The 25,735-nt window shown below is 59.3% G+C and overlaps 2 protein-coding genes across 23 annotated transcripts in view; both read left to right on the top strand.

Moving 5' to 3' along the window:
* Positions 1–5,970, top strand: part of RAB3IL1 (RAB3A interacting protein like 1) — a 44,415-nt gene extending 38,445 nt beyond the window's left edge. For all 20 annotated transcript variants that reach the window (XM_077861958.1, XM_077861962.1, XM_077861961.1 and 17 more), the window contains 3 exons: positions 208–307; positions 4,042–4,108; positions 4,898–5,970. In XM_077861958.1, the coding sequence (XP_077718084.1) occupies positions 208–307; positions 4,042–4,108; positions 4,898–4,980 (250 nt within the window). In that variant the 3' untranslated portion in view covers positions 4,981–5,970. The remainder of the gene's footprint in view (positions 1–207; positions 308–4,041; positions 4,109–4,897) is intronic.
* A 5,203-nt stretch (positions 5,971–11,173) lies between these two features.
* On the top strand, positions 11,174–25,111 carry FADS3 (fatty acid desaturase 3). Of its 3 annotated transcripts, none has more exons than XM_077861943.1 (12): positions 11,174–11,415; positions 19,056–19,166; positions 19,685–19,882; positions 20,668–20,769; positions 20,903–21,025; positions 21,368–21,428; positions 22,034–22,110; positions 22,499–22,596; positions 22,999–23,095; positions 23,235–23,314; positions 23,385–23,536; positions 24,781–25,111. In XM_077861943.1, the coding sequence occupies exons 1-11, from the start codon at positions 11,209–11,211 to the stop codon at positions 23,500–23,502; spliced, it is 1,272 nt and encodes a 423-aa protein (XP_077718069.1). In that variant the 5' UTR covers positions 11,174–11,208; the 3' UTR covers positions 23,503–23,536; positions 24,781–25,111. The 3 variants fall into 3 exon arrangements, with proteins under 3 accessions (XP_077718069.1, XP_077718070.1, XP_077718068.1); XM_077861942.1 differs by having other exon boundaries at positions 11,179–11,415; positions 23,411–23,536; XM_077861944.1 differs by lacking the exon at positions 19,685–19,882 and having other exon boundaries at positions 11,177–11,415; positions 23,411–23,536.
* The last annotated feature ends 624 nt before the right edge of the window (positions 25,112–25,735 follow it).

Raw genomic sequence — 25,735 nt, 5'->3', positions numbered from 1 at the left:
GGGATCTAGCTTAGGTCAGAGGCCTGTCCCAGGGCCCTCCTTGGCCTGGCCCTGGGGTCCTGGGGAAGCTGGGGTCGAGGGAGAGGATGCCCGACTGCACACCTCAGTCTGCTGGCCTCTCCCTCCCTCTGTGCATGCTTGGTACATGAGCCGGGCAGGCAAGCCCCCCCGCCCCCAGCCTCCATGGCCCCCTCTGCTTTCTTCTAGCACCTGTGCCCTGAGCGGACTGGCTCGTGCCTGTCGCCACCGAATCCGGCTTGGGGACTCTGAGAGCCACTACTACATCTCGCCGTCCTCCCGGGCCAGGGTGAGTCATCCAGAAGGAGACTGGATGTACCCGTACCCTAACCTGGCTTCTTAGGGGCAACTGGGGCTGGGACGCTGGGCCCTAGGCCTGAGAGCGCAACCTTGATCTGCAGAGTAGGGCCTGGGCTCAGAGAGATCTGGAGACTGGCTCAGACCACGTAGCCAAGCCTGGTGAATTAGTTAGTTGGTGCATAACCAGTTACCATAAACTGAGTGGCTTAGAACAACCCCCATTTATAACTGTGGTCTCCCCAGGGCAGAAGTCAGCCTAGTTTCGTGGGTTCTTCTGCTCAGGGCCTCATGGGCTTGCGGTCAAGGAGCAGGTTGGCCGCGTCCTTCCTTGGGAGACGGTGGTCCTCTTCTGAGCTCACACGGCTGTTGGCAGGATTCAGTCCCTGTTGGCCTGCCGAAACCTAATCGTGGGAGTGACATTAGAATTCAGGTTAGGGCAGCCCGGGTGGCTCAGCGGTTTAGCGCCGCCTTCAGCCCAGGGCGTGATCCTGGAGACCTGGGATCTAGTCCCACGTCGGGCTCCCTGCATGGAGCCTGCTTCTCCCTCTGCCTGTGTCTCTGCCTCTCTCTCTCTCTCTTTCTTTCCCCCTCTCTGTCTCTCATGAATAAATAAATAAATCTTAAAAAAATAATAATTCAGGTTAAAGTTCCAGGCTCCTGACTCCCAGCTCAGGCTCTGGCCCCAGGCTTTTGGGAAGGTTCTGGGGCATGTGTGTTACTCGAACCTGACAGCCAGTGGTGGGTGCCACAAGGCTTCCAGGAATCCCAGAGTCCGCCCTCATCTGCCAAGTGGCACAGGCGGGGTCAGTGGACCTCACTGAGCTGGGGGGTGAGGGGTGATAAGGTGGGGTGGTCTCCGTTCCTCTGTCCCCTGACAAACTGTGAACAGGATTGTGAAGAACCAAAGAGAATGTGTTAGAAGATTCTGAAGCTTGGTTCAAAGGTGACACTGCATGGGGCCCTGTTTGAGGAACCATCTCCCATCCTTGACCTACTAGAGAGTGCTCATTGAAGGGACAGATGGCCCCATTGTTGGGCAGCTTGTATGGTCCTGACAGCTTCTGCAGGGCGTCTGGAATGTTGTCCTGACACATCCCACAGCAGTGAGCCAAGCTCCTGTTTGCAGGTGGGGAGTCTGTGCCTTAGAAAGGAGGGTGTGAGGGATGCTTGGGTGGCTCAGCGGTTGGGCATCTGCCTTCAGCTCAGGTTGTGATCCTGGAGTCCCAGGATCGAGTCCCACATCAGGCTCCCTACATGGAGCCTGCTTCTCCCTCTGCCTCTCTCTCTCTCTCCATGTCTCTCATGAATAAATAAATAAAATCTTAAAAAAAAAAAAAAGAAAGGAGGGTGTGTATGGCCTAGACCTGGGGCGTCCCCATTCTGAACTCAGTCTGCCTTCCCTTGCAGCCTCTGCCCCGCACTTCTGTGCCCCGAGCCCTTTCCAGTGGTCTCTCTCTGATCCCTACCAGGGCTCAACAGAAGGAACCGCGCCATTCGGTCCCTGGCAAAATTATATCTAGAACTGTGTTTCTTCCAAGCCTGCTTGTCTCTGCCGGGCAGAGCTGGGATGGGAGATGAGGATGGTGTGAAGTTTTAGGATGTAGTCTCCACCCTAAAGAGACTAAGGAACGTGGCATCCTTAGGGAGAAGAGGTTTCTTTTTAATATTTTTTTTCAAAGATTTTATTTATTCATGAGAGACAGAGAGAGAGGCAGAGACACAGGCAGAGGGAGAAGCAGGCTCCATGCAGGGAGCCTGATGCGGGACTCGATCCTGGGTCTCCAGGATCATGCCCTGGGCTGACGGCTCCAAACCGCTGAGCCACCCAGGGATCTCTCTGTTTAATTTTCTTTTTTTTAAGATTTTATTAAAAAAATAATAAAGTAAAAAGATTTTATTTATTCATGAGAGAGAGAGACACAGGCAGAGGGAGAAGCAGGCTCCTTGCAGGGACCCCGGTGTGGAACTCAATCCCGGGACTCCAGGATCACTCCCTGGACCAAAGGCAGATGCTCAACCACTGAGCCACCCAGGCGTCCCTAATCTTTTTTTTTTTTTTTTTTTAAGATTTTTATTTATTTATTCATGAGAGACACAGAGGGGCAGAGACACAGGCAGAGGGAGAAGCAGGCTTCCCATGGGGAACAGTACAGCCCTGGGGAAAGAACTCCACTGCTCGCTGCCACTGCTTGCTCACCAGCCTCCTCTCATGGGGGCCCATGGGCCCTTGAGAAACACCACAGCCTGGCACACAAGCTTCTCCTGCCCCACCCTGTGCCCCCCACCCCAGCCCGCTGCAGCCCCTCCTGAGCCACACTGGGTTAGTCCCTTGACTTGGGCACCCCCCCCCGCATGCTTCCCTGCTTTTGCCAGGGCCACCAATGCCCCTGCACCCACTTCATTCTCCTGGCAAGGATTCCTATGTGTTGAGGGCCTCCAGGACTGTTGCCCCCTCGCTGTAACTCTGGACCCCGTGGGCTCCCACACACTTGAAGTCTCTCCCCAGAGTGCTGATGTTCAGTCAGTGCTGTCGTGGGCACAGCTGCCAGCTGCCTTCTGCCCTGTCTTACATGGGGTTCCCTAGAAGCTGAGCCGAAGACGAAGATCTCATGCCATTCTTAGGAAGAGGGAGGGAAACAGAATAGGGGGTCGGGTGGGTAAAGGAGGCTGTGGCCTCAGCTGGAGTCTGGCTGCAACCCGCTCCATGGGGGCTCTGGAGCCCAGGGTGGGTTCCACGCTGAGACAAGGGAGCTGGCCTCTTACATGCTGCGTGCCCGCCAATACGCGGTACAGAGGGATACTGATGAGCCGCCAGTGGCCGGCAGGCTTCAGCAGTGGGAAGAGGCCTGGGCAAGGTACCAGCAGCACCCTTTTTGCAATAGGAGAGTCTTCATGGAAGGGCCCACGTCTGAGCCAATGTGGGGTCCATGGTGCCCAGCACAGGGCCTGGCAAGGAGCGGGCCTCCGGCCAGGTTGAGGGCTTCAGGCCTGGGGATCCAGGGCAGCCCCAGGGAGCAGCTTCTGATCCCCCTGCCTGTCCTGGCGTTCCAGGGAGGCCAGGGCCTTGGGCACCCAGAGCAGGCAGGGCCCTCAGGATGAGCGGGGACTCTAGGGCAGGCTGCCTGGTTTCATTTTCCAGCTCAGCCACTTAACTATCTCTGTGGCCCCGGTAATCGTCATCTGGTAGCTCTGTTTCTGGAGTCTGTTTTCCTCATGTGTGAAATGGGAATGATACGCGTGTCTGCCTCCCTGGGTGCATGTGCTGGATCAAATGTTAGTTGCTGCTACTGTTTTTATTGGGAGGGGTAATAACAGCACTGTCAGTAATCAAATTATTATTATTATTTTTATTATTATTTTTTTACTAATCAAATTATTTTAAAGCTTTTTTTGTTTTGTTTTCTTAAGATTTTTTATTCATTTGAGGGAGAGAGAAAGAGAGAGCACAAGCAGGGGGAGGGGCACAAGCAGGAGGAGAAGCAGACCCCCCCACTGAGCAGGGAGCCCAAGGCAGGCTCTGTCCTGGGACCCTGGCATCATGACCTGAACCATCCAGGCGCCCAATAATCAAATTTTAAAGCCCAGCCCCGTCCAACTCAGGGAGCATTATCTAGCTCTGATGCGACATGAGGTCTCCCACTCTGGTCTCCCATCTGCCCCGGCTCTTGGGGGGGACCCTGAGCGTGAGAGCCGCGGGTCACAGCCTCCGGCTTCTGCTCACAGATCACCGCAGTGTGCAACTTCTTCACTTACATCCGCTACATCCAGCAGGGCCTGGTGCGGCAGGAAGGTGAGCGCCCCCTGGTGGCCCCTGGGAGGGAGCGGGAGGGCGTGGCGGTGGGGTCAACTTGGGGCGGGCTGGGGAGGACTCTGCTAGGACTCAGTCCCACTGCCTTCTCCACCCAGAAACGTCTCCAAGACCCCAGGGCCCGTGGGGATTGCTCCCTATGAGTGGCCTGGCCTTGGAAGCCTGCACGATGCGGTGTCCCTTGTGGATCTCCCCACTGGGGGCGGGCTCTTCATGCTGCCACCTCCCGCTTCACCCTTGACCAGCAGGCCCTCCATCTACTTGTTGTCCCCTCTACCCCTGTTGTGCAAGGCTCAGCATCCCGCTCCTTTCCCAAACTTGGTTTCCTGCTGAGTCTTCTCCCGATTCAGTTTTGGAGTCAGAGCCTCTCTTTCCTGGCTTGGGGGGATCAAGGCCCCAGAGAGGAACTTGGACGCATCCCATGGCTCTGCTGACGGCTTAGGGTCTCTGAGACCCCAGGGAGACAGGGTTGGAAGGCGTTTGTAGCCTGCCAGATGGGTGTCAACGTGCTTGTGCATGTTGGTATTAGGCTGTAGGGCGATGCCACCTCGGCCACCAGTGTGGGGGTGCATAGTGTGCTCAGCACTCCACAGTTTTGCAAGGCCTCGGTGTGGAGCCTCAGAGGTCCAGCCATTCACAAGGTCACCTGTCCTGGGGGACTGGGAAGCCCCGGGTGCCTGCCAACTGCCCTGTCCGAAGCCAGGGGAGAGGCGCCAGGCCATCGGCCTGAGTCCACCATTACTAAGCTATCCACCTTCTGTCTGCCTGCAGTGGAGCCGATGTTTTGGGAGATCACGAGGCTGCGGAAGGAGATGTCACTGGCCAAGCTCGGCTTCTTCCCCCAGGAGGCGTAGGGCATGGCCCAGGCCTGGAGGGGAGCTCTGATCCGTAGCCAACACCTGCCCCAAGCACAGACAGACAGGAAGACAGGGTCCCAGAGCCAGCCCTGAGCCAGAAGCTGAGCAGATGGACAAATGGCCAGGCCACAGAAGCCTTGCTGAGCTGGTACCAAACCTTCAACCCAGGACAGACGACAGGAGCTCATGAACTGACCCTTCTCTCTTCACCAGTGGCCCTGCAGCCACTGGGAGACCTTCAGGGAAGCACTGAAGACCAAGGAGCTTGGGCCCGTACTCGGGCTCAGCCCTCGGGAAGGGAAATGTGTATCTGCACCCCCTTTGCAGGCCTGGGAGCTGCTGCTCACAGGTGCTTTGTTGCTGCCTCATCCTCAGAAGGGGACCACTGAGGACCGCGCTGGGTGGCCTGACCTCCAGGGTATCGCCCCCACCTCAGTTTCCGAGCCCTGGGGCACCAGCACCCCCTGGTGGCCATCCCTCATCCATTCCCCGTGGCCTCCCTGTTGGACTGCCTCAATGCCCCCCCCCCCCCCCAGCTGTGTCCAGTGTCCGTCAGGAAATGGGGCTGTCAGGGACTCTCACACCAACCTATACCTGCTTGAGGACCGTCCCCAAACTGTTCTTCAGATGGATCAGGCACTGATCCTTGCACTTGACCCCATCCCCCACCTGAGCCCATGCCCCAGGAGGCTCTGCCCCCACCACCGTTGGAAGGATTAGGATGGGTTTCCCCCAAAGTAAAACTCAGGGCCTCAGGACACCCATGTCTATGTTCAGCTGTGAGTGGCCATTCAGACAATGGGGGTTGAGGCTGCCTTGCCCTGCACACAGGACTGGGGTAGGGTGGGCACGCCCCAGGCCCGCTCCTCACCCCGCACAGCCCATTTAGGACTCAGGTCCAACCTGGACACATCCCTCACCACAGCTGATTTCCTTTGAATGGAATGTAACACGATCTCTATTTAATAAAGGAAGGCTTTGTTAGTAGAGGCTGGGCAGCCACGCGCCTTCACTCCTGCACCCCGGGGCTCGGGCCAAGGCTTGGGCATCTGAGGGAATGAAACCAAATCCTTCCCTAGCCTGACCTCGTGCTTGGGATTAGGCCCAAATCCTGAAGGGATTGCTGGAGGGAGTACCGCTTGAGTCGTCCCCAGCCGTCTGTGGGGCTGTGGGTTATCAAGGCTGAGCCCGGCTTCCTCTCCGCCACGGGGTGGCCTGCTGTGGGGAAAGCATTGGTGCTGAGGCTGGCTCTCACGCTGTCTCGGGAAAACCTTGAGCACATCTCCCCTCTGGTCCCCTTGTCTTTAACAAAGAGTTGGAATTCAGAGGCAAATTCTTGAGGCTGCTTGGCGAGTGCAGGACAGTGGCAGGATGGGTTGGGGATGTCTGCTGGCAGCAGGGGCAGGGATGTGGGGACTCTGGCTTTCCCAGGCCTGCTCCTAGATGGATTCCTAGCAAGAGCCAATAATCACCAGGTGGACCTGGGGAGGTAGCTTGTGGTTCCAGGTTCCCCCTCCACCCATAGGGGTATGGGTCCGGGCCCAGGGGTGTCCCGGGAGAAGGGGAGCATAGCAGCTTCTAGGTCAGCCTGTGCTGGGACTGGCGAGGAGGTCCCCACTGGCCTGAGGCCTAAGGGCCACCCAGCTGGGAGTCCATCAAGGCCACCCGGCCCAGCCCTCTTGCCCTCTCCAGCCTTTCAGCTCATGGTCTCCTGCCTCGCAGATTCCCCGTCTTTCCCTCCCCAACACTGCCTCTCCCCCTCCTCCCTCTTCATCTGTGACTTGAATCCCCTCCCCCTCCTGGCCCCTCAGATACCCACGGGGCAGGTCCCCTGTTACAGACATCCCCTCATCCCCTTGGGGCAGCTCCTCTGCCCCTGATGCTTGTGCAGGAGCTGGGCAACTAAGCGGGGGTGGGGTGGGGGTGGGGGGTGGGGGGGTGGGGGGGGAGGGGGACACTACGTGGCAGGTTGTGTCTCCCAGCCATCTTTGGGTGGGGCCCGGAAGCGCATGAGGGGTGTCAGGGAAGGACAGGTGCAGCTGTGTTTCCCGGGGTGATCCTGGCATCCTTGTCTGCTTACCTGCCTCTTTCTTACTCTCAGTCTGTCCTGGGTCTGCTGGGGGAGAAAGACAATGAGGGTCTGGGCCTGGAGCTGCCCAGCCCTGCCCCCAGCTCCTGTGGCCCTGGACAAGCCACACCAGGGCCTCAGAGAACCAGGCCGGGGTTCAGAGCCCTGGTAGAGAGTCCCACACCCCGGACTCACTGTGCCTGCCCCTGGGGGTAGGGGGTGGGGATTTCCTGTCAGGACGAGTGGGCCGTGGTGGGAAAATAAGAGTGGAGATACTGGGGTGGGGTGCTTGTGAGGGACCCAGGGCCACACAGTCTGGCCTCAGGACCTCCCAGCAGTGGCTAATATCTGAGCACTAATATCGGCCCCAGGGCTGGCTCCATGTCCTTTAAGGGACCCAGTGCACGTAACCCCCAGAGCCATCCCGGGAGGTACTACTATTATCCCACTTTGCAGAGGAATCCCCTGAGGCCGCAAGAAGTCACACAGACAAGGGTGCCCCCAGGATAGGAATGTGTGGGCCCAGCTCCAGAGCCAGCATCCAGGACTCCTTTTACTAAACACCTGTCTGTGCCCGGTGCTAGAGGAGTCCCCTCCGTTTTTCAGAGTCTCAGGCAGTAGCAGAATGGGATCTTCATTAGGTTTGTTTCCCCCATTTTTATCTGGTTTCAGCTGCCCCCACCCCCCGCTCTTCAGGCTGCTGGGGTTGGGGGTGAGGCTTTCTGGAGGGAGGGGCTCAGGGCTATGGCTCTTGGAGAGGAGGGTCAGCCATCAGCCAGACAGGAGTTTTTCCCGTAAGTGCATTTTCTAGAGAACTCAGGCCTCTCTCAAGTGCGCCTGGCACATGTGGCCACATCTTACACGCTAGCTCCAACAATGGCCATTGAGCCTGAGCCTAGCTGCACAGCGGCCTTCCATGTTCTCCTTCTGGGTCACGTTTCCCAGCCTTCCACAGCTGCCCTGATTTGATGCCGCCCGGACTGTGGACCTGGGCCACGGGCTCCTCTCTGGGCTTCAGTTTGCTCCTCTGTGAGTTGGGAGGACGACCACATGACCCTGCAGCAGCTCCCCACCCCTTCTTCACTTATTGTGGTGAAAAGAACATACGATTTGCCTTCTCCGTCCATCCATCCCTTGCTGGGCATTTGGGTTGCTTCCACCTACCTGCTACTGTGAACAATGCTGCGATGAACACAGGGGTGCGGTCATTTGTTTGGGGCCTTGCTTTCAGGTCCCTTGGGTATTAACCGAGAGGTGGGAACGCCAGAGGATCTGTGGTCGTTCCATCTTCAATTTTCTGAGGAACCTCCACACCGTCTTCCATAGAAGTGGCACCATTTTATGATCCCACCAACAGGGTACAGGGGTTCCGGTTTCTCCACATCCTCACCAAAGCTTGTTATGTTGGCAGTTTTTAAATAATTTCCATCCTACGAAATACCATATTGGATGCCTGAAACTAATATAACCCTATGTTAACTACTTGGAAATTAAATAAAAAATGTTTAAAAGCCAAACAAAAAGTTTCCATCCTAATGGCTGTGAGGTGATACCTCATTGTGGTTTCAGTGTGCATTTCTCTCATAATTGGTGGCATTGAGCATCTTTTCAAATGCTCATTGGCCACTTCCAAGCAGCTGGTTCTCACTAGGGGGCACCGGGAGGAGCCCTGTGTACCACAGTGATGCCTTCAGGGAGAGACCTGCGTGGCTGCTTGTAATTCTGTGGCTCCGGGACCCCTCAGACGGCACCCTTTACAGAAAAGTCATGTCCAGGGCCTAATAACCAAGCCCACAGTGTGTGGCGAGCTTGAAGTCAAAATCAAGTTGCACAGCTCTGACTTCAGCCCACTTTTTGGCTGCCGCGGAACACATGCCTAGATTCTGTGACTGTTCTTTCTGGTTGGCTATAGAGCTCCCCGTGTCCCCCCCCACCCCACCCCCCAGACACACCCCGGGCCTCCTGCTGCACCTCTTGTCTGAGCCCTGCTGGCCTGCACAAGTATTGTTTGGCTCCTTGGCAGTGGCTAGTGGTTCCGTGGGGGTGGGGTGGGGGGGTGGAGACTTGAGCGTGTCCAACAGGAGGCCTGTGTGCCAGCCAGCTCATGGCCAGGAGAAGCTCTGCAGGGGCTGGGCCAGGGGCCAGCCACTGGTTTGAGGGGCTCCCCTTAAACCTCCAGCACATGATGCCCGCCCTCCCTTGCCTTCTGGTTAGTTCTCCCCTCCCCCTGCCTCAACCCGATGCCTGGCTGGCCCAATGGCAGCTCAGGAATGTCAAGTGGAGCCTCTCCCTTTCAAGTGGTCTGAGAGGCCTGATGCCCTGACAGGGAGGGTGCAGGGATGGGGATAACAGAGTCTCAACGTCTCCCAGACCCCCTGATTTTAGGAGAGTTGCACGGTCCACTGGGTTGAAGCGTGGAGTGGTAAAGTCCCCTATGGAAAGCCCCTAGGCCTGCAAAGAAACCCTGTGGGAAGCTGCTGGTTCAGCTCTGAGAAGGAGGGAGTTCAGGCCTTAGAGGAACACAACTACAGGCGGCCAGGCCAGGAGAGCTCACCACCTCTCCCTCCTTGCTGGGATCAAGTGACTGGAGGGGTGGCACCTCCCCAGGCCCTGCCCTTGCTTTACCTCCTGGGGGACCCTGTGCAGGCTTTCATCTGCCTCATCTGTCAGGAGCAGCTGGGGCAAGTGGAGGTTCTAACCTACTCCAGTCACCCAGCTGCCTTGCACGGGGCTGAGACCAGGTCAGGGTCCAGGGAGGGTGTTAGAGGTCAGCATCTGGATATCGGGGCCGCGGAAGTGAGGGCTGCCCCCCTTGTGTAGGGGCAGATCAGTAGGAGGTTCAGTTCCTGTAAGAGCCTGCCCCCTCTTATCTCTGTGCTCTCAGAGGCGAACATGGTGGTGGCCCGGGTATCCGCAGTCACCTCCCACCCTCAGCCACCAGCCACACACCTCTGCCTGCCACCACTGCCCACCTCCAGCCCCGCCTCCCAACACACTCAGGGAGGGGGTTCAAGGACACAGTGCTCAGGCAGCCCAGGGCCATGGTGACAGCAAGGCCTTATTGTTGTCTTGGCAACTGAATAGAGGTCTCCTGGTACCAAGGAGAACCCAGAGGCCCCTTCAGCGTTTCTTGGCGGCCTGGCCCTGCTGCCCCAGACATAATGATTTCCTATAAATTGCTAAACCCAGATAAAAGGTCAGCATATCTGAGAAATAAACTTAGTGTTTTCAAAGTGCATTCCCTGAAACAGCACATCAGCATCACCGCTCTGCCAACTTGTTCCAAATGCAATTAATTCTCTGCCCCCAAACCCGCTCTCCTGGATCCCACCCTGGAGGGGGGTGGCGGGGGGGGTGAGCGCGACGGTGGGTCCTGCCTGAACAGGCTTCCAGGTGATTCCGCAGTGCTCAGGCTTGGTACCTGCTGCCCTGCGGCGGCGGAACCTCGGCCTGATTTCATTCCATGTTGAGTGCCAACGCTTCGCTTGTCGGGAACAGGTGTCTTCGTCTCAAAAACACACAAAAAGTAGTTTGGGGAGCACCTTACGCTCTCGAAAGGACTTGAATTCATTTAAGGGAAACTGGGGGAGGTACTGGTCCCGCAGCGCAGCCAGCGAAGGAGCGCGCTCGGCCCCCGCGCCCCTTGCGCCCCAGCGGCCGCCCCCGCCCCCGCCCCCGCCCCCAGCAGGCCTCGCTGCGTAGACGCGGGGGGCCGACTGCTGGGGAGCGGTTCAGGGGAGGCGCAGGCGTCTCCGTGCGCGCGGACTGGCGGGGTCAGGGCTGGCCTGGAAGCCCCCGAGCCCCGAGGCAGGTCCCCCCCGCCCCCGCCCCCGCCCGCGGGGAGCCCGGGGCCGGCCGCGTCGCGCTGCAGGGCGGGGCGGGGCGGGGCGGGTCCGCGTGGACGCCGCCCTCGCGGGCCCGGAGCGCGGCGCAGCCAATGGAGGCGGAGGCGCGGCGCGGGGATTGGCGCGCGCGGGCGGGCGGGGCGCGGGGCGCGGGAGGGGCGGGGCGCGGGGCGCGGGAGGGGCGGGGCGCGGGCGCGGGCGCGGGCGGGGGCCAGTCCCTGCGCCGGCTCGGGCGGGCGCTGTTCGGCGGCTGCAGCGGCAGGGCGGGGCCGCGCCTCGCTCCGGGTCTCCGCGGGGCCTCGCGCACTCGCCATGGGCGGCGTCGGGGAGCCCCGCGAGGGGCCCGCACGGCCCGGGGCGCCGCTGCCCGCGCTGCGCTGGGAGCAGATCCGCCGGCACAACCTGCCGGGCGACAAGTGGCTGGTCATCGAGCGGCGCGTCTACGACATCAGCCGCTGGGCTCAGCGGCACCCGGGGGGCAGCCGCCTCATTGGCCACCACGGCGCCGAGGACGCCACGGTAAGGAGCCGCCGGGCCGGGCGGGGCCGGGGCCGGGGCCGGGCGCGGAGACCCGCAGCCCTTCCCGGCCGCGCATCCTCGCCGCCCTCCGCCGACCCGGACCTCCTGGTGCAGGACCCAGACCGGGATGCACGCGCCAGGCCGGCGCTGGGCGAGGAGGCCCCGTCCCTGCCCGGGAACCTGCGCACCAGGCCTGCAGCGGGGCTGGGCGGGCGCCGGCCTGGGCCGGAGCGAGGGGCTGGCGAGGTGGGCGTGCCCGGGCGGCCTGGAGCCCCTCCTCCGGTTCTGGGCCCCCCACCCCAGGTTCCTTCGGCCCAGCGTCCGCGGTCGGGCGGGGTCCCCCTGGGGGCTGGCCAGGATGTGCCACCAGAGGCCGTGGGCTGCGCAGCAGAGCTGGGGCAGGGCCCAGAGGGCCGTGGCTTTCCCAAGAGCTGCCGTCGACCGCCCCGAGGGCCGTGACTCACCTCTCCTGGGCTGGCAGCCGGTGGCCGCACGTGGGAGAACTTTGTGAGCCCGGCTGGGTGGGCCTCCTCGGGAAGCACAGCCACCCCAGGAATAGGCTGGCCCTTGGGGACCCTGGCTTCCCCTTCCCAGCCCATGTCTAGGCAGGTCTTGCCAAGAAGGGATACGGCCTGCTCCGCTGGGACTGCCTGGCCGTGGTCCAGCGCTAGAGCGGGCTGTGGTGGGGGAGACTCCTTTCTCACCATAGTCCAGCGGTGCCCTGTCCTGAGACCAGGAGTTGAGGCTGTGATGCTCTGATCTAAAATTCTAGGTTGGCCATGCTGGGTACTAGGAATCTTAAAGGCTCCAGGAGCCGAATCCCTAATTGGCAGAACTTGAAGGAGCAGAAAGAAGAGTGTGTCCTGCCCCATGACGTCCAGCGTCCCTGTTTACCAGGGCTGCCGGGTTGGGCAAGCTCCACGGACTCTTTGAGGGGAAAGGTTTCCCTTCCCCACTTGCATCCTAAGAAGCTGAGAGTTTACTCAGAAGCCTCCTGAGAGGAGCCACGGAGCTGAAGATGACTGTGGGTCACCAATTGCGTGGCCACGCACGGGCCCATATGTGTGTGAGCGCTGTACGCATTTGCGTGCATGGTCGTCCGCGTGTGCGTTTCTGCCGGGGCATGGGGGGGTGGCGGTGGTATGAGATCCCACGGCCCTGGCCACTCCTCGAGGATCCTGTGGGTGTGTGCTCCAGCCTCACTGAACTTGAACCTTGGGGCTGAAGGGTGGGATGGATGCAGGAGAGAGGAAGGATGACGCAAGGCATTTCTCAATCAGTGGTTCTTTCTCGGTGCCCAGGCCACTGCTGGGGGGGCCTCCGACGTGGGAACCCCATCGTACAGTTAGCTCTTGACCCTGACACCTCCATCTGACAGTTTTCTCACTGGTTCGTCGCCAGTGAGGTCTTTCGCCCATCTCCAGAAAGCAATCTGTCTGCTCCCTGGCTGGGTCCTGGCTCTGCCACCTGAGACTCTGAGTGACCTTGAACAGGTGTTCCTCCCCTGCGCCTCAGTTTCTTCATCTGCAAAGTGCAGACAGCCGGGCCGGCTACAGGCAGGACCGTGCCTTCGCAGCTCTGTGGCCCCAGGGCTGCCATGTATTCGTTCCTGGCTGGTGTCTGTTGCTGGTTGGGAAGCGTGAGTGCACCTTGCAAACCACACAGTGTAGTGGAACAGCCATGGTGTAGCCACCCCCTTGGCTGGATGGCCTTGTCAATCCATGTCTGTAATGGGCAGGAGTTGCGTGCATTACGGCCATGTTAGCTTCCTCAGGGCTCCAAACACTGGGCTGGGTGGAGTTGCCAGAAATACCTGTTCCGTTCAGGCTAAATGGGCTATGAGGTGGTTGGGGGGTGAGGGACCCCAACCTTTGTCTCTGATGGGCCCACAGCACAGATGACAGATCAGACCAGCCCAGGGCTGTGTGTGTGGTTGAGTCTAGGCCCCAGGTACCCCATTCCATGCCCTGGAGTGCAGGTAGGGTGGGGCAGCTGTCATGCCAGGGCTGTGTTCCCCGGGCCACCTCTCACTAGCCCCAGCCACCCATCAGCTGTTCTCATGTCCAGGCAACAGAAGCCTTCCTGCCAGGAAATTCCCAGAGTTCCTGTGCCATGAAGTCAGCCTGTGGCGATCCTGGGATACAATGCTGGGTACCCTGGGGAGAGTGCTCTGGGCACTGATCCAAGTTTGCCTAAGAGTCAGAGGCAGCTTGAGACTAGCTAAGGCAGCCAGGGAGGGGCAAGGCCTGGCTGCTGCCGATCAAAAGCATACGGGCACTAGGCCCTGAGAGCCTACTATGTGCCACGCTCCAAATGCAGCAAAGAATTTATGGACGCTCTCTTAATCCTCAGGTTACTCCTATGAGGCAGGTGCTATTAAGTGATTTTCCCACTTTACAGATGGGAAAACTGAGGCTCAAAGAGGTAAGTGACTTGAAATTAAGTGGCCGGTCCAGAGATTTGAATCCATAGGCCATCCTCTTAAGCACACGCTGCCCTGTGACTTAACTGTTTTTTTTTTTTTCCCCATTCATCCATCCTTCAGTTACTGAACCATTAAACCCATCAGCAGGTATTCAGTGAGCATATCCTATCCACCAAACTCTGTTCTAACCTCTGAAGACATAGCTGTGAACAAAACATGGCAAGGATGAAATTCCTTGGCAGAGAGGGGGATGAGCTGGAACAGAGGCTCCAAGGTGGGAAGGTACTCAAGAGACAGCAAGGCTGTCAGTATGGCTGGAGCACACAGTGGGGAGGGGGCAAGCAGTGAGGTCCAGAGGTGACAGGAGCTGGCTCCTGCTGGGCTTCTGTGTCCCTTCTGTGTCCCTTCCAGGGGTCCCTGGAAGCAGGACTTTGGTTTTATTCTAAGGGGATCTTGGAGGGCAGAGCTGGGAAGGAAGCCGGGGGAATCTGATATACATTTAAAGGGACCCCTAATATAGGGGGGAATGCAGAGCCCTCCAGGAGAAGGCGGGAGGCCAAGGGAAGAGATGGTGGGGACCCACCGTCTCCCAGGGGAGGTCACTCTGAAGAGCCAGGGCAGAAGGCAGGAGCATTAGGAGATAGCTTTGGCACAATAACCCATTGAAGGCAGGTATGAGTGCTAGCCCATTTGCAGATGAGGAGACAGGCTGAATGTGGGTGATGTGAAAGAACCTTCTTGGGGCCTTCAGAGGGCAGGCAGGGCCTTCACCCTTGGGCTTGGAGGGTGGGGTTTGTGTTTGGGTAGGAGTTGGGGGAAGGCGGGGCAGATCGGAGGCCCTGGAGGGAGGGTGAGGCCTCAGACAGGGCCCAGCCAGGAACGCAGGCCGCAGGGCTCTGGAGCCCACGCTGCTTCCACCCACCACTGGCTGCCTGGAAAGCTCTGCTGCCTAGTGGCACTTCCCATGAGTGTGACCTCCCTGGGCTCTATAGGTGGTTCCCCACCCACTCAGGCCCCTTCCCGGGGTAGTTGCTGTGCAGGCTCCGGCCCTGGGAGAGTGCTGGGCAGGAACACAGTGCAGAGGAGGGATGCTATCACCCCGGCACCTGGCACCCGGCAACCCTCTGCTTTTCTTCCTGAGGGCGCCCAAGCCTTGTGGTTTCACATGTAACAGCAGGGAAGAGCCAGAGCTCGTGGGGTGAGCCAGGGAGTGATAGTAGAGAAAGGACCCAGCGTCAGAGCACCTGGCTGCTTGGGGGGGACTGACATTTGTGAAGCTAAGGGCCCTGAGTGGAGCCCTAATGTGGCTGCCAGCCCGTCCTCAGGTTCACCAGGAGCAGCTTTCCAGCAGGGTCTGTCCTTGTGCTGGCTCGGCTGGTCTGCACGGGACTTGGATGTGCTGTGGGCAGAGCTGTGTGTCCTTTGACCTTTGTGTCCTCGTGTCCCCATCTATAAAATGGGGACATGCTAGCACTTCCCCACTGGCTCTGATGAGGAATGCAGGCAAGGGATGGGAAGGAGCAGGAGTGCTGGGCATGAGGGCCTGGGAGAAGTGGGGATGGAGGGATTCCTGGGGTGGCTCCTGAAGCTTACCTCTCACAGCCCACTGCTGCCTCCTCAACAGAGTCTTATGCAGCACGGACAGACCCAGACCGCCTGAGCCCCCAACAGCCGTGCTCCATTCCCTTCCTGATCTGGAACACTCCCAGTTCTTTGGGGAGTGGCCAGAAGTTGTCCCCATTCCCCACTGTGTCTCAGTTCCCCAGCCTCAGGCTGGCCAGGGCTTGACCGGTCACTCTCCTGCCTCACACCCGCAGCCTGCACCCCGCCCCCCCACCCTTCAAGGCCACTGTATGTGAGTGAACTCAGGAGAAGGGTGAGTCAGGCCAGCGGGGGCTCTGCCAGAGCTGGATGCCAGCCCCTTCTACGTGCACTTTTACCCGCACTGACTCAGTCCTCCCCGCAGCCCCAGGAGATGGGCAGTGGTGATTTCTGCTATACTGATGAGGAAATCCAGAATGGAGGGGCTCCGCTTGGCTCAGATTCCATCCCCAGCCAGCTGGCTGCAGAGCGCCCCAATCCTGCCCCTTAACCGGCTGCTACTCAGGGCTCACGAGGGGCTGTGGAGCAGGCCAGGAGCCACTCTGGGGGTCGAAGCAGGGCTGGAAGGACATAGACATCACAGATTTACTTGGGTTTAAATCCCAGCTCTGCCATGACAGACTCCGACTTGGGCCAGTATCTCTACCACTCTGAGGCTTTGTTCCAGTAAAATGGTTTTTAGCCCTTCCTTGTGGGCTGTGGAGGGTTGGCTCTTTTCCACTTATACACACCTGCTGTCCAGCCCCTGCTCTGCCAGATTCGGGACAGCCCTGTGGACACAGCCTGTCGCTGCCACCAACAGCGTATGTTTAGGGATACCAGCAGTCTCCCCCAGCTCTGTTCCAAGACCTCAGGAGGGACCTGGAGTGCCACCCTTGATATGTTAGGTGGGGGAGGATCATAGGATGTTTCCAGGTGTGCCAGGTGTAGGTAAGGGTGGGGTCTCCTGCAGGGCCCTGAAACCGTAGCAGCCCAAGAAATGCCAGGACCACCTTCCTGTTCCTCACAGTCCAGTCTCCAAGCAGCCAGGTCCTTGGCTGTGTGGGATGGTGGTCAGCTTCGTGGCAAGGGCCACCCTGCGCACCCCCTCCTGCCCCCTGCCTGGGACACCCACTGCGCAGTTTTACAGTCAGACTGGATTCTGGTCCGATCTCCATCAAATGGAGCTGTGTGACCTTTATAATGTGGCTTAACCTCTCTGGATCTTCTTAAACAGTGGCCCAGAGAGGATCTGGTCACATGGCCCCAGCAAGTGTTCCAGCAAAGGCTGTCTCCTGGTACATTAGGTTTGGGTGTGAGGCCAGCAACCCACCTTGTTGGTCCTGAGAGCATAAGAAGAGTCTGGGGGCATCTGCATGGCTCAGTCAGTCGGGCATCTGACTCTTGGTTTGCGCTCGGGTCATGCTCTTATGGTCATGGCATTGACCCCCGGGTCGGGCTCCACACTTCAGTGTGGAGGATGCTTCACATTCTCTCTCCCTCCTCCTCTGCCCTTCCCAGCTTGTGCTCGCTCTCTCTCTCTCTCTCTCTCTCTCTCTCGGTCTCAAATAAATAAATACAATCTTAAGAAGAACAGACCCAGCAGTGCCCACCTGCTTTCCAAGGCCCTGCCACAGCCCTGCCCATCTCCTCCCATCAGCCAGAGGAGCCTTGTCTTCGAGCTTTGGGATTGTCTCACGGGCCCTTCTGGGACTCCCCCTTCCCCTTGTCACACCAGGGGATAGACCTGGCTGGAGGTCCCTCAGTGGCCCCCTCCCTCAGTGCATCTCCAGGCCTGACCTGGGTGCATCAGCACCCAGGGAAAGAGTCCGGGCGGCTGGCCTGCTCCTGCTGCTCCTGCAGCTCCTCAGCTCAAGGGCATGGCCTTGGAGCATCTGGGGGGTCTGCTGGGTGCCAGGGTGGCCCCAGAACACACAGAGGATGGGGGAGAAGAAGGACTGGAAGATGGGGGAGGAAATCCTGGTGTCGCAGTCGTGTACGCACGTCAGGGGCCTCATGTGCTGCCAGGGGAATTTCAGAGGAAGCCAAATGGAATCAGAGTCGGTGCTCATCAGCCTTCGAAAGGAAGGAAATTTTGCCACCTGCTACCACACGGATGAAGCTTGAGGACATGATGCCGAGTGACAAGTTAGTCACCAAAGGATGAATATGTTTGATTCCTTTTATTAGAGGTCCCTAGAGTAGTTGAATGCATAGAGACAGCAAAGTGGGGGCTGCGAGGGAGTTGGGGGGAGGAAGTGTTTCACGGGGGCGGAGATGAAAACGTTGTGGAGGTGGATGGTGGTGGTCGCCCAGAAGTGTCAGTACACTTAGTGCTACTTAACTGCTTGAAAATGGTTAAAAGGGTAAACTAAGAAGAAAAAAAAGTTAACGCTCTGAGTCCATGGAGAGCCAGCAAGGCGCTGGAGGCTTGCCCTCTGCTGCCTGGTCCCAGCAGGAGGACGGGCTTGCTCAAGGTCACAGTGAGTAGGGGCAGCCACCCCAGAGCACACGGCCCTGCTAGCTCCCCAGGACAGGGCCAGGCAGCTCCCTGCCCCCCATGGGGCCAGCCCTCCCTCCACCTCCTCTCCCAAGTCAGGGTCCGCCCAGAGAAGGGGAGATCTGATCAGTGCTCTCCCCTCTTAGGAGCTCAGGGAAGGCCCCAAGTCTCCTTCTCCAGAGCCTAAGGTACTCTGGGGGCCAGAGGGGCTCGCAGTGCTTCCTCCCCACAGGACCACACGGGATGTCCAGTAGCGGGTGTAGGGGCCCAGCTGTCTGTCTGAACGCCCACCAGAAGCTGGAAGGCTCGTTAGCAAGAGAGTAATAGGAGCCCCCCTGCTCTCACAGCCTTCTTCAAAGCTGTTTCCTTTGGCAGCCGGCAGCCCCTTCCCCGGGCCCGGGGCACAGCATCACCCACGCCAGTCACTGCTTCTTTCTGTACTTCAGGCAGCTGGGTGGCTAGGTAGGGCTCGTCCCTTCAGAGAGAGCCTCTGGAAGTTCAGGGATAAAGACCCAGGGAAGAGCTGGGAACAGTACAAGCCAGTGTCCCTAGGATGAGATCAGCATGCCCGAGGGAACCCGGGGGCACAGGTCAAGCTTGTTCACGTTTCCAAGCTGCGGGGCAGTTTCCCAACTGGTCCCCGTCCCTGGCGCTTTGTCTGTGGCCCTCTAACCCCTGTGGCCTAGCACCCCACCCCCACCCCCAGCTGTTACAGAGAATCCTGAGAACGTTCGATATCTAATTTGCTTTAAAAAAAGTGATATTTTCCACTTCTGCCTTTAAAATTAAACGAGTTTGACTGTTTGTGAGTGTCCTCTCAAACCCAAGAACTCAAGTTTCTGTGGCCCTTGACTGATTTTGGGAGAAGGGGCCTTCGGTGCTGGGGACGGCAGCTGGAGCCCGGCAGGCAAGGCGGCTCCAGGCAGGGCACCCGAGGCCGAGGGAGGACCCAGCTGGGCCAGTGGGCGAGGCTGACCCGTCGGGGGCCCGACGGATGTGATCCCTGAACAGGCAGCTGCGTCTCCGCCCACGTGCGCCCTGCCCTTCCGTGAGCCTCCTCCCGCCTCGTCTGTGCCGCCTCTGGGTGCTGCTACTGCCGCCCGCCTGCCCACCTGACCGTTGGCTCTCCCTCAGGATGCCTTCCGCGCCTTCCATCAAGACCTCAATTTTGTACGCAAGTTCCTGCAGCCCCTGCTGATTGGAGAGCTGGCCCCAGAGGAGCCCAGCCAGGATGGACCCCAGGACGTGAGTGGGGTTCCAGGGTGGAGGCCAAGCCCCCAGTGGAGGGCTGATGGAGTGGGGGGACATTGGCAGCAGCAACTCTGTCCCCATTACCCCCAGGGGACCCGGGACTGGGTCATCCCTTTGCCATCCCTTCCTGGGTAGGCAAAGCAGAGCTGGAGGGAGGGAGACCTGCGGGAGCCCAGGGCCCCCGGGGCTGGCTGGGCCAGCATTTGCTGTGGCAAATGCTGGGCCCAGTCTCCCCATCCACGCGGAGGGTTTTGACACACGAGGCTCTAAGGGTTGTCCCCGCTCTGGCTTTTCTGCTTCTCATGTACCACGACACCTTTTGCGGGATGAACCTTTGCCACCAGCCAGCTCCCCAGCTCAGACCCATGTCTGGTATTCTCACCCCTCCATCCTCTGACCGTACCCCTGGGGCCTGGCACAGGGACTGGCTGAGGCATGGGTCACTGTCAGGGGCTCCTGGGGGATCACTGGGGCCTCGATCCTGTAGCCGACCAGCCGTTCCACCGTGGCAGGCACAGCTTGTCAAGGACTTCCGAGCCCTGCGCCAGGCAGCTGAGGACATGGAGCTGTTTGAGGCCAAGCCAGCCTTCTTCGCTCTCCTGCTGGGCCATATCCTGGCCATGGAGGTGCTCGCCTGGCTTATCATCTACCTCTTCGGCCCGGGCTGGGTGCCCAGCACCCTTGCTGCCCTTGTCCTGGCCACCTCGCAGGTGACTCCAGCACTGTTTTGCCACCACCTAAACTGTCCAGTAGACACGGGGCCTGGCAAATGAGGACACTCTGGACATATTTGCTGAATGAATGAATAAATGAATGAATGAATGAGTAGCAAAGGCCCCATAAGGCATGTAACTCTAGGTCAAGTTGCATTGTATTGCATTGTATTGTATTGTATTATGTTGTATTTTTTTAAAGGTTTTATTCATTCATGAGATACAGAGAGAGGCAGAGATATAGGCAGAGGGAGAAGCAGGTTTCCTGTGGGGAACCTGATGTGGGACTTTGATCCCAGGACCCCAGGATCACGCCCTGAGCCGGAGGCAGACACTCAACCCCTGAGCCACCCAGATGTCCCTTATTTTATTTTTTAAAAGATTTTATTTATTTATTTGAGGAAGAGTGAGAGAGAGAGTATGAGTGCAAAACAGGGGAGGAGCAGAGGGAGAGGGAGAAGCAGGTTCCTGGCTGAGCAGGGAGCCTGACTCGGGGCTTGATCCCAGGACCCTGAGATCATGACCTGAGCTGAAACCAAGAATAGGTCGCTTAACCGACTGAACCACCCAGGTCTCCTGGTCCAGCTGCATTTTAAATGAGCTCCATGACACACTTGCAAGCCCCTAGGCCTCCCAAGGCGCAGTTTCCTTATCTGTTAAGGTCCTCAAATGCAGCATTAGCTGTGGGTGAGCCCCGTGCGCTGAGAGGACACCCTGGGGCTCCAGGGCTGGGGCCCCCATGGTTCCCTCCTGCCAGCTCCTGTCCCTGCTTCTGTCCACAGGCCCAGTGTTGGTGTCTGCAGCACGACCTAGGCCATACCTCGGTCTTCAGGAAGTCCCAGTGGAACCATGTGGCCCAGCAGTTTGTGATGGGGCAGCTGAAGGTGAGGGTGGTGTGGGCAGTGGGGAGCCAGGGGCTGAGTTGGGGGTGTCTCGTTGGGTCTGCCCAAGTGTCCAGATGCGGAGTCGTTGACCCCACCTGGTCCCTGTCCTGAGAGCCCCTCGCATCCCCTACAGGGCTTCTCTGCCCACTGGTGGAACTTCCGCCATTTTCAGCACCACGCCAAGCCCAACATCTTCCACAAAGACCCAGATGTGACCGTGGCGCCCGTCTTCCTCCTGGGGGAATCATCCGTTGAGGTGTGTGGGGAGAACATGGACTCTACCCAGCTGGGCCTGAAGCTCCAGGGGGACCTACCTGGCTGGGCCACAGCTCCAGGGGGACCATGGCCACTGAGTCCCTCACTGTGGCCCAGGCCTGGGCCCTGACAACACCCCCTACTCTAACTCCAGGCTGAGTCCCTGCCCAAGGGGCGCGCGCCCCTTCCACACTTGCCAGCCTGCTGGAGATGATGGGCCCAATTGCCAGAACTTGGGGTTGCCTTTGCCCCTTGGCTCCTTGGCCCCAGCCAGTCCCCTGACCCTAGCTGGGAGGAAGAGGGCCCGGAGGGCTGCTCTCCTCAGCCCCGGCTGTCTCCACAGTACGGCAAGAAGAAGCGCAGATATTTACCCTATAACCACCAGCACCTGTACTTCTTCCTGAGTGAGTGTCTGTTTGTCCTCCTGGAGGTGGGGGCACAGCTGGACCCCAGACCGTGCCTGAGCCTGTACTGCCTGCCCACCCTAGACAACTTCTAGCACCGGGTAGGGGCAAACTTGTCCTACCTCCCTCAGTATGGCGTCCCTATGTGCCTCTCCCAGCCCCTGCCCTGGTCACCCCACTCGGCAGACTGGGCTGACTCTCCCACGGCCAGAGACAGCCTCGGCCCTGCCGGGGTGGGCGGGGGGGGGGGGTCTTCAGAATTCCTTCCTATACTCCCATCAGAGCAGTCCCAAGGCCTGGAGCACCCGGGGTAGTCATTGGGATGGCTCAGGTGAGGATTTAAGGGTGGAGACGTGTGAGGCTGGCTCCGGCCTGCAGAAGGAACACAGGGATGGTCAGGTGAGGGCCAGCCTGGGGAGGCTCAGACACTAAGGGAAGATTGCGGACCAGGCCTTGTGGGTAATGTGGGGTCACCCAACTGGATGGGACCGGCACCGGGTCCCACAGGCATTCCTGGGACACCTGCGCCTGGCTCCCCAATTTCCTGGGCCTCTCCTGCTCGGCACCCCAGCCCTGCTTCTGAGCTCTCTGGTGCCCCCTTGCAGTCGGCCCACCACTGCTCACCCTGGTGAACTTTGAAGTGGAAAATCTGGCATACATGCTGGTGTGCATGCGGTGGACGGTGAGTGGGGGCCCTGCACATGTCTCCCAGGGAATACCGCCATGCTGGCAATGGTGGGGCCCAAGGGGACGGCCCTGCCCACGAATGCAAACAGGTGCACATGTGTGAGTGTGCACAGGGTGTGCTGGGGGGATCTCTCTGGGAGTGGGGATCCTCTGGGCCAAATCTGCCAGGCATTTGTCTCCCAGGGAGGGGCTCCCGCTTTGCACACTCCTCCAGGACACCTTCACTCCAGAGTCAGCCCCGTGAGGCCGGCAGGGCAAGGACCCCATCCCTTTACCTAGTGGAGAAAACTGAGGCCCAGAGAGGTGCAGCAGGCAGAAGGGGTGAATGACCCTGCTCCACCTCCGGGCTCCTGGGGGCCTCTGTCCTCTACCGTCCTCTGCAGGACTTGCTGTGGGCCACCAGCTTCTATTCCCGCTTCTTCTTGTGCTATGTCCCCTTCTACGGTGTTCCTGGGGCACTGCTCCTGTTTGTTGCTGTCAGGTATGGCCAGATTCAGAATGGTGGGGAGTTGGAGGGGTCACACACAGGCAGCAGGGGGCCCCCGACCAGGACCCTCCATCCTCAGGGCCTCCGTGTTCCCATGTGCGGTATGGGGATGGCAGGGCTGCCTCCCTGGGTTGTTGAGGAACACTAGCGGCAGGATCCCAGGGACAGTGGGTCTGGAGGAAGTGGCTTGGTGTACAGGCAGCCCCATGGGCAGCCAGCCTCCCGAGCAGGGCTGCTCTGGGCTCAGCTGGGCAATGGGCCCTGCTTTGCTCAGCTTCTTTAAACACCAGTCGGGGAGAGGTTACCACATTCCCACGGTGCGGACGAGGAAGCTGAGGCCCAGGTCTGGTCCAGGTGGTGAGCTGGACATGGCAGGGACTGAACCTCTCCTCACAGGGTCCTGGAGAGCCACTGGTTCGTGTGGATCACACAGATGAACCACATCCCCAAGGAGATCGGCCATGAGAAGCACCGGGACTGGGCCAGCTCGCAGGTGAGCAGCAGGGGTGCAGCTGGGCAGGCTCCCAGCTAGAGGGGTTGGGGGCCCTGTAGGGCTAGCAGGCTCAGGGGATGCCATGGGGTCAGGGCCTCCTGGCCGCCTCTCTCACCCGTGCCCCACCCATTCCCGGCAGCTGGCAGCCACCTGCAACGTGGAGCCCTCACTCTTCATTGACTGGTTCAGCGGGCACCTCAACTTCCAGATCGAGCACCAGTGAGTGTGGGCCCTGGAGGCCGGGGAGGTGATGGGAGGGCGGGGGCTCCCCCACACCCCCTCCCCTCAGGTGCCAGCACACGCTCTCCCCACCAGCCTCTTCCCCACGATGCCAAGGCACAACTACCGCAGGGTGGCTCCGCTGGTCAAGGCGCTGTGCGCCAAGCATGGCCTCAACTACGAAGTGAAGCCCTTCCTCACTGCCTTGGTGGACATCATCGGGTAAGGACCCTCTGCTCATGAGAGCTCCCATCCTGGGCACCTGGCTCTTTGAGCCCACATGGGTCCCTGTCCAAGAGCTGGCATTCAAGGCCTTTTTAATCAACCTTTCTGCCCTCAGCCCATTCCCTCACTCCCTCCCTTCCCAGTGCTCTTCCTGGGCCTGGGCCCTGGCCTGGGAGCTATAGATGCAGCTGTGCCCAAGAGCAAAGCAGGTTGAGGTCCCTGTCTTCCTGGAGCCAACATCCTAGGAGGAGAAACAGAAAGCAGTTAAAATAAGCAAATTACAAAAAAGTGTGGGAAGAGAAGATGTGGGAGCAGGCAAAGGGATGGGAGTGCTAGGCAGGACTTGTGATTTTTAATAGGGTGGCAGGGTAGGTGGTATTGAGAAGGTGCCATGTGAGCGGAGGAGGGGAGAGGACTGGTGATGGAGAGACATGGTGGGGGGGAGGGGAGAGACTGTCTGGGGCAGGGGAGCAGCAGTGCAAAGGCCATGGGGCAAGCGTGTGCCGATGTGAGTGGAGGAGGGACATGCAGGACTTAATTGGATTTGGGAAAGATGTCCTAAGTGAGAATGCACCCACGGGGCTCAATTTGAAGCAGAAAGAAGCAGAGCAGGGGTTCCTGCAGCTGTGCAGGTGAGGGATGGTGGGGGTGGCCGGGGCCCTAGAGTTCACCTTGGCCATGGGGAACTGAGGTCAGATTCTCTCTGCTACCTCTGCGCTTTGCCACATGCTGTTCCCTTTACGGGGAGGCCCTTCCCGTACTGGTGTTAGAAGCCCTGCTGCTTCTCCTGCATGGCCCTTCCCAGCCCCATGCTCTGAGCCCCTGTTGGAACACTCGGCACAGAGTTCTTGTGAGCTGTTGACGCTTCTGGATCCTCAGCCTGTCACCTGGCTCTTGGTGGGCTGGCTCCAGGCCTTACAAATGGGTCCTAGGGTCACAGGGTCCAGCAGAAGAAGACAGAGGAGAGAGCTCGGTGACAGAGGGACAGGTGCATGCTGACTGCTGTCAGGACTTGGCCTTGGTGTCCCTGACTGCCCCCATGCAAAGTCTAAACTCTATTCCAGTTAATAACGAGAGTGTCCCTCCTCCCGGTTACCCTTCTGCCCACCACTCCCACCCCAGCTGCTGCCCCAGAGGGAAAGGACACCTAGAGGAATGGGGAAAGTCCACTACACTCACTGTCTTGGGGGAGGGGGTTACTATTTTGCAGTCAAGACACCCACCCCATTTCTGCCTCCTAGGTCCCTGAAGAAGTCTGGCGATGTCTGGCTGGAAGCCTATCTCCACCAGTGAGGGCAGCACCCAGGGCCTCAGCAGCCACCAAGCTGGCCCAGGCAGGCTTGACACCTCTGCTCTCCCTCTCCCCCCTCTCCTTTGCCTAGGGGCCCTGCCCACCCTTCTGGATCTGCTGTCTTCACCCTCACCTGTCTGCTTGGCAGCCCTAAGGCCATAGCTTTTGGCCAAACAGGAACAGGGCTAGGGGGATGGTACATAAAGCCACACAGCATGGCATGTTTTCCTAGAGCAAAAATTTAGGGAAAACTGTTATTTTTATATAAAAACCTAAATATATTATGGAGTAGGGTACTGAATCTGCAAGAACCTTGGAGCTGGAGTCTGCCCCAGACTTCCTGAGAGGAGTTCAGGCCTGTGGGCCATCAGGGTGCTGGGAGATGGGGTGGGGGGTGAGTGGTGGCTTTCAGAGGTCCCTCTGTGCCCTGGGTTGGGGAGTTGGCAGCTGCCCTAGGCTCAGATCTCTCTGTGGGCCCGGTTCCTCCCTTCCTGTTCTTTACCCGCTCACCAGCACCCTTGGGCAGTCATGTTGGACTCATCTCACTTTATTCCTCTGCACAGCCGTATAGGGGCTGCTGGTCCAGCAGACCAGGGCTCCAGGTGGAGGGTCACGTCCGTAGGTCCCCTGAGCACAGGAGGGGAAGCCAGTCTGTCCCAGGCCTACACTGGCCTCCTTCCGCAGCTTTGTGATGAGGGGCCTGCTAGGGTCACCTGCCAGCATCATGCTGGTGGGGGTGCAGCTGGACTGTGCTTAGCAGCCCACAAGAGGTGACACCGGGTTTCTCCTACACCTGCTGGGACCGGGTGCTTGCGTGGTTTCAGCAGCTTAAAGAAAATGAAACACAGAGCTATAGGATTCCTCTGAAGGCCTCTCTAGAGAAGGAACTGGAGTCTCCCCATCAG

This window comes from Canis aureus, chromosome 21, assembly GCF_053574225.1.
Source record: "Canis aureus isolate CA01 chromosome 21, VMU_Caureus_v.1.0, whole genome shotgun sequence".
NCBI classification, from domain to species: domain Eukaryota; kingdom Metazoa; phylum Chordata; class Mammalia; order Carnivora; family Canidae; genus Canis; species Canis aureus.
This window is presented reverse-complemented; position numbering and strand designations above follow the sequence as displayed.

Bases quoted from the DNA above. Each gene is read 5' to 3' on its own strand.
- FADS3 (XM_077861942.1), top strand. From the start codon at position 11,209: ATGGGCGGCGTCGGGGAGCCCCGCGAGGGGCCCGCACGGCCCGGGGCG. The intron at 20,770-20,902 runs GTGAGGGTGGTG...CATCCCCTACAG, and splicing joins TTGTGATGGGGCAGCTGAAG to GGCTTCTCTGCCCACTGGTG. The intron at 23,315-23,410 runs GTGAGTGTGGGC...TCTCCCCACCAG, and splicing joins AACTTCCAGATCGAGCACCA to CCTCTTCCCCACGATGCCAA.